Source organism: Oncorhynchus gorbuscha, linkage group LG09 (genome assembly GCF_021184085.1).
Source record: "Oncorhynchus gorbuscha isolate QuinsamMale2020 ecotype Even-year linkage group LG09, OgorEven_v1.0, whole genome shotgun sequence".
Taxonomy (NCBI): domain Eukaryota; kingdom Metazoa; phylum Chordata; class Actinopteri; order Salmoniformes; family Salmonidae; genus Oncorhynchus; species Oncorhynchus gorbuscha.
The window spans coordinates 24508393-24523878 of record NC_060181.1 but is presented as its reverse complement, the minus strand read 5'-3'; the positions used below and the strand labels follow the sequence as shown (position 1 = coordinate 24523878).

Here is a 15486-nt window from a genome sequence, read left to right as displayed (position 1 = left end):
GAAAATTATCTCAGGAATCATATTTTTGCAGATAGAGCCTTTATAGAACCAGCAGTGAAATTGAACAGCAGACAGATACTGTACTGTGTCCTGATAGAACCAGCAGCGACATGGAACAGCAGACAGAAACTGTACTGTGTCCTGATAGAACCAGCAGCGACATGGAACAGCAGACAGATACTGTACTGTGTCCTGATAGAACCAGCAGCGACATGGAACAGCAGACAGATACTGTACTGTGTCCTGATAGAACCAGCAGCGACATGGAACAGCAGACAGATACTGTACTGTGTCCTGATAGAACCAGCAACCGCTGATCAAACTCCTGGCAAATGTAAGACTCTGTGACAATGTTAGACTCACGTCCCATACATTCATGTTTCACTTATCAGACATTGAGCCAACAGAAATGTACTACTTAATCTGTATCATACCATCTTAAACAATAGACGAGAGTGACACAAACAGACGCACAGAAAGAGAAAGGAAGACAGGCACTCTCCATTTCATGAAGCTTTATCCCACAGCTCCCCCATGGCAGGAGGCCTAGGCAGCCAGGCTCATATACATGTACACACTGCTCTGCTCCCTCTCCTAGTTCAATAACTCAATTATACAAGACAAAAAGAACCAACGCACACTTTGTTCAACTTAAGATAACAATAGCAATAGAATAACAACGATGATGATGATGATAATAATAATAATAATAATTACAACCATAGTCAAATATTGTATATTTCCAGGTCTTATAATTCTCAAAAATTCCTAATATTACACTGTCAGTATTTTAAGGTGCACCATAACCTCTGCATGTGACATTTTCAATAAAACTTAACACATGTTGCACTATAACACACCGTGAAGAAGACAGACATCATTTTTTGCTTTTTTTGTTCATTTTTCAACAAGTATTTCTTCTCAGAGTTTTCTTCCTCCTTCTCGACCTCTGCGGCATTAGGTATATGTTGTTAGTGATTTAAAAGCAGTCCATAGTTGTTTTTTGTGTTTGGCACACTTTTTATTTATAAGCTGCTGTGTCATGTGGCACAAACTGATTGGATCGACCGGTGGCCTGGTGTCTCAGAGGACTTCTGGAGGGAGACGAAAGGGAGGGAGAGAGGAGGGGGAGAGAGAGCGAGAGAGAGAGCAAATAATTTATTTGTGCTTCAATTGGGAATATGAGCTATATTCTACAGTACATAATGGCCTACTGTGTAGGACATAATATAAGATGTAATTGGTCCGATTGCTTTCTTTGTTTGCTTTGCTTGGTTTAGGCTGTCTTCCAGACCGGCTGTGGCTTCTTGGCATGATGAATGGCGACTCGCTTCCCAACCCAAGGGGCCTGCCCAAACAGGACTGGGACCCTGTCCCACATAGGGCATGTTGCCTAAGCTCCCTGAGGCTGAGACCCCGGCTTGGGGATAGTGGTAGAGGTTTGGAGCCCCCTCTCTGCATACTGTAGTAATAGTTCTAGTCTAATTATGCTATAATTAGCCTGCCTTTAAGTTCAAACTAATTACAGGATAATTAGACCTGCATTGTAGTCATTTAGCAGACACTCTTATCCAGAGCGACTTAGTTAGTGCATTCATCTTAAGATAGCTAGGTGGGACAACCACATGTCACAGGCATATAAAGTACATTTTCCCTCAATGTCGTAGTCAGTGCTAGAAGGGGGGGGTTGACGCCTGCCTTTAAGGTTGCCTTTATGTTCTGGCTAATTACAGCTAGAACTGTGCTGAGCTATACACATGCTGGTATTTTGGTTATAGAGCAATGGATTTCTTACAGTGATAATACACTTTATTTGTAATGTTAAAATAAGCATTTTGATCATAAGGCATGTATGTAGGAATTAATCCTGACCTGCATAGCTACCTGCAGCATGCTGAGGCTTCATTGGACATGTTTTCATGAGGAAGGGCTCCAGGATTGGGTCACTGACTATGTCACTCCCCAGTTGCCCTGGCCCACCGTTGCTGCTCCCGCTGTGATTGGGCATCTGAATGATCTGCTCAAAGTCAGCAGCCTCACCATTGGCTGAGAGACCGTTCTGGTGTTTGGCTGGCTGGACACCGTTCAGCACAGGGGCAGACTCTGCTGCACTCTGCTTGCTCTCAGGAGCTGCAGAAAAAAAAGTTAGTCAAGGACCTTTTTTCCATTGTTGACTGGCTTCTTTTTTTTCACATGTTGGAGAGTCAGCAGAGTGACACTCTACAAATGTAATTGATATAGTTTACTCTTAAACAAATACTGTACATAGCCCTTAACAGGCTGGGTTTTCAAGGATGGAGGGAGAACAGAGTGACATTGCAAGTTACATCGCAGCGAACTTACCTTTACTTCTGTCCGTAGTGTCCTTGCCATTGGCCTGTGCTGGGGAAGTGGAATCCTTCGGCAGTGTAGGCTAGAAGAACATAAAATGGCACATGGTTGCCATGCATCAACCAAGGGTGCTACACATTGGTGGTGATTTGACGATCTGGAAGAGCACTATATAAATGCAGTCAAACAAAGAGGGGGGGTAGGTCTATACGAAAATAAGAAAATGTATACACTCACTACTGTAAGTCACGCTGGCTACGAGCGTCTGCTAAATTACTAAAATGTAAATGTATTAAGGCCTATAAAGCACTATATAAATATAATGTAGTATTATTATTATAAGGGTTTTAATATGAAGCATAGGCCTTACACTACTCGCCTTTTCTCCATCATCACGACTCACCTTTTTCTCCAGCATCTCGACTCACCTTTTACTCCAGCATCACAACTCACCTTTTTACTCCAGCATCACAACTCACCTTTTTTTCTCCAGCATCACGACTCACCTTTTTTTCTCCAGCATCACGACTCACCTTTTTCTCCAGCATCACGACTCACCTTTTTCTCCAGCATCACGACTCACCTTTTTCCTCCAGCATCACGACTCACCTTTTCTCCAGCATCACGACTCACCTTTTTCCTCCAGCATCACGACTCACCTTTTCTCCAGCATCACTACTCTTACGTGTCCTCTTCATGATCTCCTCAAGGCGCTGTGAAATTCAACCGCAGATTAAGTCATCATCATTTCATTTTTTACAACTAATGTATTGTATTTCAACAGATTTTTGTATAGACTTAGATATTTTCCTTGTAAGGATACATGATAGGTATTTTGATACACACTGTAAAAACTACAGACATGCTTGACTTCTCCACTTTGCTTCCCCCTCCATCCCTCTGTCTCTGATCCCTCCATCCTTCTCTACCTTCTTTCTCTCCAGGCGTGCCTGTTCCTCCTTCTGGAAGTGCTTCTCTCTCTCCAAGCGCTGACGCTCCGCCTCCTCACGAGCTCTGACATCAGCCTCTTCCCTCTGACACAGACACAGACAAACAGGGGAAAGCAACATGATCAATACATTATCAATAGTATGATTGAATAGGCCTACTGTATGTGTTGTTATTATGATAACAAGGGAATTACTTGACAATGAAATGGAACCATGTCAATCTTGATTAACGAAAAATAGAATTAGGATACATTCTTTCAAGGTCATTTGTCAAATGTATCATTTTGCCAATTTGAACATCTAGGGAATTGATAAATAAATCAATTCCCTAACCACTAGGTGGCAGTAAAAGTCTACACTGCAGCAGGCACTGTAGGGCAGGGCTTGATGTCTCAAATAATATTTCCCTTACATGGCTCACAGGGTAGTTAGATTTAACTAGGCAAGTCGGTTAAGAACAAATTCTTATTTTCAATGATGGCCTAGGAACAGTGGGTTAACTGCCTTGTTCAGGGGCAGAACGACAGATTTTTACCTTGTCAGCTTGGGGATAAGATCTTGCAACCTTTAGGTCACAAGTCCGACGCTCTAACCACTAGGCTACCTGCCGCCCCAAGTTAAAGCTTGGTCTGATATACCGCAGGCAGCAAGGAAGTAAATGACAACATCAATAATATGTTATGCTTCGCAAAAAAAAACTAAACTACCTACAGTTAAAGTCGGAAGTTTACATGCACTTAGGTTGGAGTCATTAACTTGTTTTTCAACCACTCCACAAATGTATTGTAAACAAACTATAGTTTTGGCAAGTCGGTTAGGACATCTACTTTGAGCATGACATGTAATTTTTCCAACAATTGTTTGTAGACAGATTATTTCACTTCTAATTAATTCACTGTATCACAATTCCAGTGGGTCAGACGTTTACATACACTAAGTTGACTGTGCCTTTTTAAACAGCTTAGAAAATTCCAGAAAATGGTGTCATGGCTTTAGAAACTTCTGGGATGCTAATTGACATCTTTTGAGTCAATCAGAGGTTTACCTGTGGATATATTTCAAGGCCTACCTTCAAACTCAGTGCTTCTTGCTTGACATCATGGGAAAATCAAAACAAATCAGCCAAGACCTCAGATAAAAATAGTAGACCTCCACAAGTCTGGTTCATCCTTGGGAGCAATTTCCAAACACCTGAAGGTACCACGTTCATCTGTACAAACAATAGTATGCAAGTATAAACACCATGGGACCATGCAGTCGTCATACCGCTCAGGAACGAGACGCGTTCTGTCTCCTAGAAAGGAACGTACTTTGGTACGAAAAGTGCAAATCAATCCCAGAACAACAGCAAAGCACCTTGTGAAGATGCTGGAGGAAACAGGTACAAAAGTCTCTATATCTACAGTAAAACGAGTCCTATGTCGACAACCTGAAAGGCCGCTCAGCAAGGAAGAAGCCACTGCTCCAAAACCGCCATAAAAAATCCAGACTATGGTTTGCAACTGCACATGGGGACAAAGATTGTACTTTTTGGAGAAATATCCTCTGGTCTGATGAAACACAAATAGAACTGTTTGGCCATAATGACCATCATTGTTATGTTTGGAGGAAAAAGGGAGAGGCTTGCAAACCAAAGAACACCATCCCAACCGTGAATAACGGGGGTGGCAGCATCATGTTGCGGGGGTGATTTTCTGCAGGAGGGACTGGTGCACTTCACAAACTAGATGGCATCATGAGGAAGGGAAATTATGTGTATATATTGAAACATCTCAAGATATCAGTCAGAAAGTTAAAGCTTAGTCGCAAATGGGTCTTACAAATGGACAATGAACCCAAGCATACTTCCAAAGTTGTGGCAAAATGGCTTAAGGACAACAAAGTCAAGGTATTGGAGTGACCATCACAAAGCCTGACCTCAATCCTATAGACAATTTGTGGGCAGAACTGAAAAAGTGTGTGCGAGCAAGGAGGCCTACAATCCTGATTCAGTTACACCAGCTCTGTCAGGAGGAATGGGTCAAAATGCACCCACCTTATTGTGGGAAGCTTGTGTAAGGCTACCTGAAACATTTGACCCATGTTAAAGAATTAAGGCAATGCTACCAAATACTAATTGAGTGTATGTAAACTTCTGACCCACTGGGAATGTGATGAAAGAAATAAAAACTTAAATAAATCATTTTCTCTACTATTATTCTGACATTTCACATTCTTAAAATAAAGTGGTGATCTTAATTGATCTAAGACAGGGAACTTTTACTCAGATTAAATGTCAGGAATTGTGAAAAACTGAGTTTAAATGTGTTTGGCTAAGGTGTATGTAAACCTCTGACTTCAACTGTATGTTTGCTATGGCACTTCAATGTTCAAAGTTGCCTGGAATATAAAACTTGCTTAGTCATGGTTCATGAGAGCGCTTAAACTACTGTCTGATGCCTGACTATCTTGACACACTGCATGGAAGATGGCTGGCAGTGTTAGACAAATGGCACATTGAACTGTGCTTCCCTAGGTGGAGAAGGGACTCAAGTGCGTGTGAATGCTACAGGCATGGATAGTGGGTACACTGTCGCTCCCTAGCCCCTGTCAGCTCACTGCAATGCGCAGACAGAGGGAGGACAGAACTGTCACCATCTCAGAGTCACAACGGCCCTCTCAGCTCCACTAAATGCTGGGCCAACACTATTATGAAGGTCAACAGCTGGCATCTGCCTAGACTGGGCATGGAGGCTGTTGCATGCTGATGGTACACCTCACAGTAACACACATTCCCTCCCATACCTAGACGTACTTAGATGATAGGGCTTCAGAGGATAGGTTTCAGAGTTGGAAATTGGACTATTCAGTTTGTATTTTAATATGTTGAGAATCCTTTCATTTGTGGTTATCAGGTGGCTGGCCTGATGGACTATGCAGAAAGCAACTTTGAAGGCTGTCGATCATAACTTCTATGTCAACACTCCGTTACCCATAATGCTGCTCTCACCTGTTTCTGCAGGCGTTCATTCTGCTCCTGTTCAGCCCTGGCTCGCTCCCGCACCACCACCTCCTCCTCCAAACGCTGTGCCTCGTCTCTCAGACGCTGGTCCTCTGCCATGATGTGCGCCTCCTCCTCCCTGCGCCTCCTGTCCTCCGCCTCCCGAGCCATGCCCTCCTCACGAGCAATCCTGCATGGGGAGCACGCACCGTTAAGTCTGCACATGCTAAGATACGCTCATACTGGACAATATTCTCATATCAACACACACACAATGGTTCATGCCAATGCTACACTCTTATATTCGTCGCCAGACCCACTGGCTCCAGATCATCTATAAGTCTATGCTAGGTAAAGCTCCGCCTAATCTCAGCTCACTGGTCACGATAACAACACCCACCCGTAGCACGCGCTCCAGCAGGTATATCTCACTGGTCATCCCCAAAGCCAACACCTCATTTGGCCGCCTTTCCTTCCAGTTCTCTGCTGCCAATGACTGGAACGAATTGCAATAATCGCTGGACACTTCTATTTCCCTCACTAACTTTAAACATCAGCTAACTGATCGCTGCAGCGGTACATAGCCCATCTGTAAATAGCCCACCCAATACCTACCTCATCCCCATATTGTTTTTATTAACTTTTCTGCTCTTTTGCACACCAGTATTTCTACTTACACATCATCATCTGCTCATCAATCACTCCAGTGTTAATTTGGTAAACTGTAATTACTTCGCTACTACGGCCTATTTATTGCCTTACCACCTCACGTCATTTGCACACACTGTTTATAGACTTTCTATTTTTCTATTGTGTTATTGACTGTACACTTGTTTATTCTATGTGTAACTCTGTGTTGTTGTTTGTCGCACTGCTTTGCTTTATCTTGGCCAGGTCACAAAACTTGTTCTCAACTAGCTTACTTGGTTAAATAAAGGTGAAATAAAATGTTAAAACCTTGTCTTGTACATTCAGTAAACCCTTCACGTCTATAGACAGACATATAAATACACTCCAGTCTCTAATACTTAATTATTAAACAGTGCTATAATATTAACCCAATGACATGTTTAATCAACTCCAGACAGTTTTAGACTGACCTTAACCTCTGCTCCTGCTCAAGGCGCTCCTGCTCTTCTCTCTCCCGTTGCTCTCTGGCCTGTCTGCGTTTCTCAGCCAGCACTCGTGCTGCTTCCTCTGGGTCGTTGGTGCCGGCTGAGGGCCTGGAAGCTGGAGTAGATGAGGTAGCCGGGGAAGCTGAGCCAGCCGGGGCAGTTGGGGTAGCCAGCTCAAGGGTTGAGGCAGGAGTGGAGGTGACCACTGTGACTGGTGCACTCAGCGATGGGGGTGTCACCGGCGCCGAAGACACCATAATGGCAGGAACGTTACTGGCGCCTGTAAGAGCAAGAGGGACAGGAGAGGCCTCTGTTTCAGATGAGAAGCCACATGATAGACCATGACCCTGGAAAATGCTTCAGGGCTCATCTGAAGCAAACATCAAAGTCTAAACAATCTGCGTGTTTTCTCCAGGCAGAGAAGAAAGACTAAGTAGCAGCTGAAGAGAAACATGAGACCCACCTGATCTTGGACAGTGGGACTGTAGTAATAATGTATGGCCTTTACGGTAGAGTAACTCTGGATAATAAAAGATACATGAACTCCAGAGAAACAAATAGGTCATGGAATGTCAGAATATACAGTATGTGCTTGTGCTGAAGGCCACACTCAACCACAGGAGTTTGGTGGCACCTTAATTGTGGAGAACGGGCTCGTGGCAATGACGAACAGAATAAGTGGAATAGTATCAAATACATCAAACATGGTTTCCAGGTGTTTGATACCATTCCATTTGCGCTGTTCCAGTCATTATTATGAGCCGTCCTTCCCTCAGCAGCCTCCACTGCACTCAACGTGTGCGCTCCAGTAACACTACTGGTGTGGCTGTAGGCCAAAACATTTAAAACACACCCTGGCGCTTGGATACAGTAACCATGGTGAACACACTTACTCTTTGTCTCAGGAGTGTCGGGCTGATGAGGCTCGCTGTTTGTTTCCACGGCGACAGCGGCAACCGGCTGGGGCTGTACCCTGGCAGGTGTCTGGGCTCGTTTGGGGCGAGTTTTGGTGCCCGAGGGGGTCTTCTTGTCTGTGGAGGGGTTCTTGGGGGCCATTGGAGGGCAGGGGGACAACGGTCTGCTTTTGGGCGCCGCAGGCGACGGAGGTCTGTTTTTCGGTTTGGGGGTACTGCTGCAGGAAGGGAGAAAGGAGAGACAAAGATGGAAAAAGGAATGGAAAAGAGAGGGGAGTGTAAATAAAAACAGCAGTAGAAATCATATCTGTAGTTTTCCTTTCAGACAGGTTTCAGGTTATTTAATTTAATATTTCAACATCAACTCTGTGGTCTTGAACTAGGTCAGAAAAAGTATTACTGAGAATGACTGACTGAATCTCTACATAAACGTTCACTGCTCAATAACGCTGCCATGGTCCCATGGCCCTGTTGTAGTCAGACGTGAGATGAGACCATGGCTGATTCCCAAATAGCACCCTCTTCCCTATGTAGGGCACAGCAAGGGCTTTGGAAAAAACTAGTGCACTATATAGAGAATAGGGTGCCACTTGGGACGCAACCCATGGTTCTTCTCGGTTTCCCAGCGCTGAGCAGCACCAGCATCACTCAGGGAAACCCCATTCTGTCCGAGTGCTGCTGCCTCTCTCCTGCTCCTGGTCTTGGCAGACAGGGCCCTCAGCTGAATGTTATCCAGCGGCTCTTTGGGCCCAGTTAAAACAGTCGGGACCATCTGTCAGTGAGACAGACCATTTAACCTGGCCCGGGGCTGAACCTCGATCCCCCTGCTAAGCACTAAGCTAACCCGATGCGGATCTCTCTTCACAAACACTCTATTAGCATCTAATACATAAAGGTCAAATACAAGATGACTGTCTTGTCTTGGTCAATGATTATAGAGAGAGATAATGTAGCAGAGAGGAAAATAAAACAGTTTAACAGTATATATAAACTGTAGATTAATAGCTTTTTTTAACAAACAGATAGGATTTCTAACTTGAAAGGCTGACAGTATAAGGAAGACAGAGTATTCTACTATAAGGACATGTGGTATAGGACAGTTTAGAGTAGTTGTGCTGTTAAGTCTAAGACCAGATTCTGGGCTCTGATCTGTAACAACACCTTGACGCCGGCCTGGATCTGGTGGTGGTCTGGGTCGTTGTTGCGGTCTTCTTCTTCTTCAGCACGATCTCTTTGGAAAGAGCATTCTTCTCTTTTTCATTCTCCCTCTCCTTGTCTTTCTTCTCTTTCTTTTTCTTATCCAACTTTGAGAAACAGAGAGAAAGGGGTGATCAGTTAGTGCTAATGACATGGTGGTTGGGAGACCGGAGGAGGGTAGAATACATGTAACTACACATCCGTGTGTGTGTGAGGATGCAAGCTAACCGGCGTTGAGCTCCGTCGGCGTTGGCGCTGTGTGATGTCAGGCGTGCTGGCGGACACTCCTCCCCTCCAGCGCTCGGAGGTGTTCCGGTGAGGGTGGTGGTGGGAGCAGGCGTCCAGGGGGCTGGCGGAGGCTGAACGGGAGCAGTGGTGAGAGTCTGAGTACAACACAGAGATGAAGAGAAACAGGCTGGATGGACTAGGTCAGGTCAAGACTCCTCTTACAGTTATGATAGGCCACTTAGGCCAGCTACTGAGAAGGTAATGGTGGCAGATAGCCACCCTGAATGGTTGTGTCTGGCAATATTAGGTTCTGCAAGGTTTAACCACTCATGTTTGTGGCTGAGGTGAGTTTACTTCCTATGGCTGAAATAAGGCATGAAATCATGATACTGTAACTAATGGGAGTATGGTGCATATCATACATGCTGTATGTTTTTCTCTGAAAGAGAAGGAAGCTTCAACCCTGTAATTGTAAGTTAGCAACAAACAAAAGGAGAGAAGGTACATTTCTTGTCATGTTAAGTTCTATAATAAAAGTAGAGTAAAGGGTCCTAGAGAGGGGTGACTCACGGAGGTCCCGGGAGTCGCTGGGGTTGAGCAGAGTCACAGCGCTGCGGCTGCGGGCCAAAAAGGACAGGGTGGGAGTCATGAGCCTCTCCACGATGCGGCTCTCCCACGGGCTCAGACGCAGACTGCGAGCTGGGAGACACAAGAGGGTGCTGTTAGTACCTGTTAGTACTTACCCCCCCCAAACACACACACTGCAGACTCCCCTAAACCAGACACTGCACCACCACCAGGTTCAGCCACCGTTCCCCAGTCACTCACTGACGACACTGCAGACTCCCCTAAACCAGACACTGCACCACCACCAGGTTCAGCCACCGTTCCCCAGTCACTCACTGACGACACTGCAGCACAGCTTTTCATCCCCTAACACAAACAGGCCTCTGTCTGAACACACTCTCTCTAACTGTACCAACCTCACTCTGACCACACAGAGACAGTCACAGACGTCTCTCCAGTTGTACATTATGATGTGGAGAAATCTGGAGGTGTTTCACCTAGTTACATGTCATTAATACAACTTTACCAATCACACATATTAACAAACTGACTCAACCGCTTCATTTTGAAAATGTTACTTCTTTCTAGATGACTTACCATTACAAAACACACCACCCAAAAGCCATGGCTATCTAGTAGGCCATGCAAAGGAAGGTTAAAGTTTCTGATCAATTCAGCATTATAAACTGGGTGGTTCGAGACCTGAATGCTGATTGGCTGACAGCCATGGTATATCAGACCATATACCACAGGTATGGCAAAACATTTATTTTTACTGCTCTAATTACGTTGGTAACCAGTTTATAACAGCAATAAGGCACCTCTGGGTTTGTGATATATGGCCAATATACCACGGCTTTGCGTCGTGTCTAAGAACAGCCCTTAGCCCTGGTATATACCACACCCCCCTGGGCCTTATTGCTTAATTATAGCCTACACTACCCGGATGCTACGAGTAAGGCTCACTCTTATATTGTCATTAGGTCAGTATCATATGTGTGTCTGTCATATGATGTTAAGTGTTGCATTAGTGTCATAAGATGAAGACTGATCCATATGAAGTTCAACAACAGGAGGATGTGTTTGATGCATTGTGATGGGCTGCTACACAGACATTGGTTGGCACCTCATTCCCTATATAGTGCATTCGTTTTGACCAGGGCCCATAAGACTCTGGACAAAATGTGTGCACTACATGGGGAATAGGGTGGCATTTGGGATGCAGATTTCTGACAAACACTCAAGAACAATCATAACTGGAACAAATGTAATGTCAGAGCAAATGTGTTTTGAACATTGCGAGAGCCTGAAATCATTTGTCCCTAAAACTACACCAATATCAGAAATGAAGAACATTTCAAACACAGCATATAAGGCAAAAAAACATAGAACTGGTGTTGTAGTGAAAGAACCAGACTGGTGGATTTGTTAGAGGCCTCTATGAGAGTTCTGTGTAGAGGAGGATTCGGAGGAGAAATGACAAACCTTTGGAAGATGAGTTGAAATAGGGACACTGTGCAATGCAGCGTTGCGTAATACTGTAACATACATAATACAGTACCTCCCGTTCCTCTCAAACCAGGGTAACGAGTCTGACCCTCCCCCTGAGTCTACTGGTGTCTCGTAAACTTCTTTCTAAGTAATTGGCAATTATCTGACTACAGAGTTTCAGCATCTTCAATGGGCCATTCATAGTATCTTACAATATAATATTTACATGGGCTTCTCAAGTTCAACTCCATCACAAGGACAATTTGACAGTGGAATGTCTCAAAATGTTCACAATGAGATGACCAAAACGGTAAAGGCCTAAATACCATTCTGTTAAGAGACTTCCTGTACATTGCTTCGGTGCTGTACATTTTAGCAGACAATATTATCCAAAATGACTTACAGGAGCAATTAGGTTTAAGTGACTTTCTAAAGGGCACATCCACAGATTTTTCCCCTAGTCGGCTCAGGGATTTGAACCAGCAACCTTTCAGATACTGGCCCAACACTCCTAACCGCTACGTTACCTGCCGCATACTGGTTTATTGTGTGGCCACGAGTCAAGTCGGCTATGCTAATGAGCATCCCAAATGGCACCCTATCCACTATTTGTATTTTTTTATTTAACTAGGTAACTAGGTAACAAATTCTTATTTACAATGACTGCCTACACAACGCTGGGCCAATTGTGCGCCACCCTATGGGACTCCCAATCACGGCCGGTGCACTACTTTTGACCAGGGCCCATAGGGTGCCATTTGGGTTGCGACCTTGATACGGCTCCTTAGGTCAAGTCCGCTATGCTTGTGTAGATCACTCAGCTCTCTCTGCATGCTTTAACTAATCACATACGTACGTACATACATACAGTCACACACACATTCACCCATGTAAGGTAAACTCACAACAGCAACACATAGAAGCTGATGATAAGCGTGATGTGTAATTTCTGTAGATGCATGTAAAGCACATTTAGGATGTCACCTGTCAGTGAATGGAAAATCCTGAAAAGCATAGACAAATATACTAATATAATTGATTGGTTCATATAATCTAATGGACCTGGGGTTACCTTGGCTATATTATTGGACAGATCATTTTCACAAAGTATTTTATGGTTGATAACCCAACTAGGCCCTGGCCTTGTTGCTAAGCAACAGTCAGGAGGATTTTTTTTTCCTTCAATGCGGCAAGACATTTACTTGGCTGCTGTTTGATCAAATGTACACCTGGTAGTTGGGATCCTGGGTCTATAAACGCATCTGGCTGTTATTGGCATGCTTACTGTATATCCTGAAACCAGAACATTTGTAACTGCTAAATCGACTGGATTTTATATGGAAGCTTCTGGAAAATATAAGTCTGCTGAGGGAGGACATTCTGTGTTCCTCATGTAAGAATTGACTATTGACGTCTGAATATTGCGTTTGAACAACCATTACAGTGGTGTGGTATTGGAGATCAATAAAAGTCGGTTATGAGAGACATGACAACATCTAAAATAGTGAATGACAATAAAGCTGAATATTAATATTGTAGCAACTTTTGCTGACCTCTCTATCTGAGATCTCCTATCTACATAATGTAATAAGTCAATAAAGAGTTCAGCCATGACTATCTGACCATGCACTTGTACATTTGTGCCACCACTACTGACACCACAGCACCATCACTGACACACCACCACCACTACTGACACCACACCATAACTGACACCACCATCACTGACACCACACCACCACCATTACTGACACCACACTGCTACTGACACCACCATCACTGACACACCACCACCACTACTGACACCACACCATAACTGACACCACCATCACTGACACCACACCACCACCACTACTGACATCATACCAACACTACTGACATCACACAACCACTACTGACAACACCACTATGGACACCACAACCACTACTGACATCACACCACCACTACTGACGACACTGCCACTACTGACACCACAATACCACACCACTATCACTGACATCACAACACCATCACTAACACCACACAACCACTACTGACGACACAACCACAACACCATCACTACTGACACCACACCATCACTATTGACACCACACCATCACTATTGACACCATAATACCACAACACCACCACTACTGACACCACAACACCATACCATTGACACCACACCACCACCACACCACCACCCCTGACACCGCACCACCACCAACACAGCATATCACCACAGCAGAGTGGAGGACAACCAAAGAGTGTGGAAAAGGAGGGCGTTGGGACCGAAGTGACAGAAACATATATACACCATTATAAAAGATTATCACAAAATATGAATGTCAGGGCTGATCAAAAATGCAAAGAGAAGGTAAATCAATCAACAACAACATCAACAAAACCACGATGCACACGAGACTGGGGGTGTGAGGGAGGTGATGTAGTGTTTTAGGGATAGGAAATGACCGGTCACCAAGCAACAGGCAGGCAGGCAGGCAGGCCACCAGCAACAACAGTTAAAAGAAAAACCAAACACTAGATCGGGGTAAGGTAAGGAGATCTGAGAGGGAGGGGGTGGGCAGAGGGGAGGAGGGGGGTTTATATAGAGGCCTGTTGGACATTGACGCAGGTCGGTCGTCCTTACTTCTGTTGGGGGAGTTCCAGAGGGTGGCAGAGGACTTGGACAGCCTGTTGTTAATGACAGGGTCCACCTGTCTTGGCAAGTTGACGGTGGAGGCCGAGCATCTGCCTGCACCGGAGAGAACGCAACAGACAACAACTGTTCACAAAGTTGGCGGGGTGGGGACCCGACGAGGCTGTGCTGGAGTCGTAGGGGAGAGGAGGGTCCGAGATCGCTGAGCTCAGATATATAAGACCCCTCTTCAAATGAAATCCCAAGTTCATGTCATTGTGATACCTAAATGCTATTTATCAAGTTTATTCTGCTGATCTGTTTATTTGTATGTGTATATAGTAACAATTGTTTGTCCACTAATGTTTTTATTACCATCCTCACACAGGTGTGGGCAATTGTAATTATCTGCTAGGCACCTGCATATAAAAAAACCTATGGCTTTGGCACATCTCTTGTTGATCTGATGAAGGCAAAACCGCCGAAACACGGTAGCCTGTCCGTCCGAAAATAAAAAGGTGAAATAAGGTGATGTCTTTTTTTGTCCCAATAATAATTGGAGTGCCACCAATTCTCAATGTTCTTGAACTTGGGATTCCATTTGAAGTCATTGTCATATATGGCAGAGCACCCAGCTATTAAACGAGATAGCGCACCTGCTACCCACTCCCCAATACAAGACCCCCCTGACTGTCTCCCTGGACCATGCAGCTGATAGAGCTAGACCTACAGGAGGACCACTTCACCATTCACTGTTTCATTTTAGGCTGTTGGCTCAGACAGACCTGATTCACTCTATTTACACAGGGCTAACTCTTTGATTCACCTCATTCATTATTAAGCAGTCCACTCAACAGGACAGATTCAGAGTGATTTTATTCTGGGGAAGGGGTTAGGGTACTGGAAAAAGGTTGGGGTAAAATTGGGAAAGTTAAATGACTGGGTTTATGAATGGCATCTAAAACCCAGAAACAAATCTTTGTATATAAAAGCAACAACCGGAAAAGTGGAAAAATAGATTGTCTTTGTTGCTCAAACCAAACACATCCACACACACTCATTTTCATTTACACTTCAGAGAGGAGAGAAGGTTCT

The 15486-nt window shown here is 44.4% G+C and overlaps 1 protein-coding gene across 9 annotated transcripts in view; it reads right to left on the bottom strand.

The window, feature by feature from the left end:
- Positions 1–500: 500 nt before the first annotated feature.
- Positions 501–15486, bottom strand: part of map7d1b (MAP7 domain containing 1b) — a 52078-nt gene continuing 37092 nt past the window's right edge. For 2 of the 9 annotated variants that reach the window (XM_046361766.1, XM_046361772.1), the window contains 12 exons: positions 14404–14508; positions 10286–10414; positions 9716–9870; positions 9452–9594; positions 8270–8508; positions 7362–7656; positions 6271–6451; positions 3261–3365; positions 2991–3044; positions 2344–2413; positions 1873–2130; positions 501–1094 (listed from right to left, as the gene is read on the bottom strand). In XM_046361766.1, coding sequence (XP_046217722.1) covers positions 1084–1094; positions 1873–2130; positions 2344–2413; positions 2991–3044; positions 3261–3365; positions 6271–6451; positions 7362–7656; positions 8270–8508; positions 9452–9594; positions 9716–9870; positions 10286–10414; positions 14404–14508 — 1745 coding nt within the window. In that variant the 3' untranslated portion in view covers positions 501–1083. The remainder of the gene's footprint in view (positions 1095–1872; positions 2131–2343; positions 2414–2990; positions 3045–3260; positions 3366–6270; positions 6452–7361; positions 7657–8269; positions 8509–9451; positions 9595–9715; positions 9871–10285; positions 10415–14403; positions 14509–15486) is intronic. The other 7 variants (XM_046361774.1, XM_046361775.1, XM_046361769.1 and 4 more) reach the window with 6 other exon arrangements.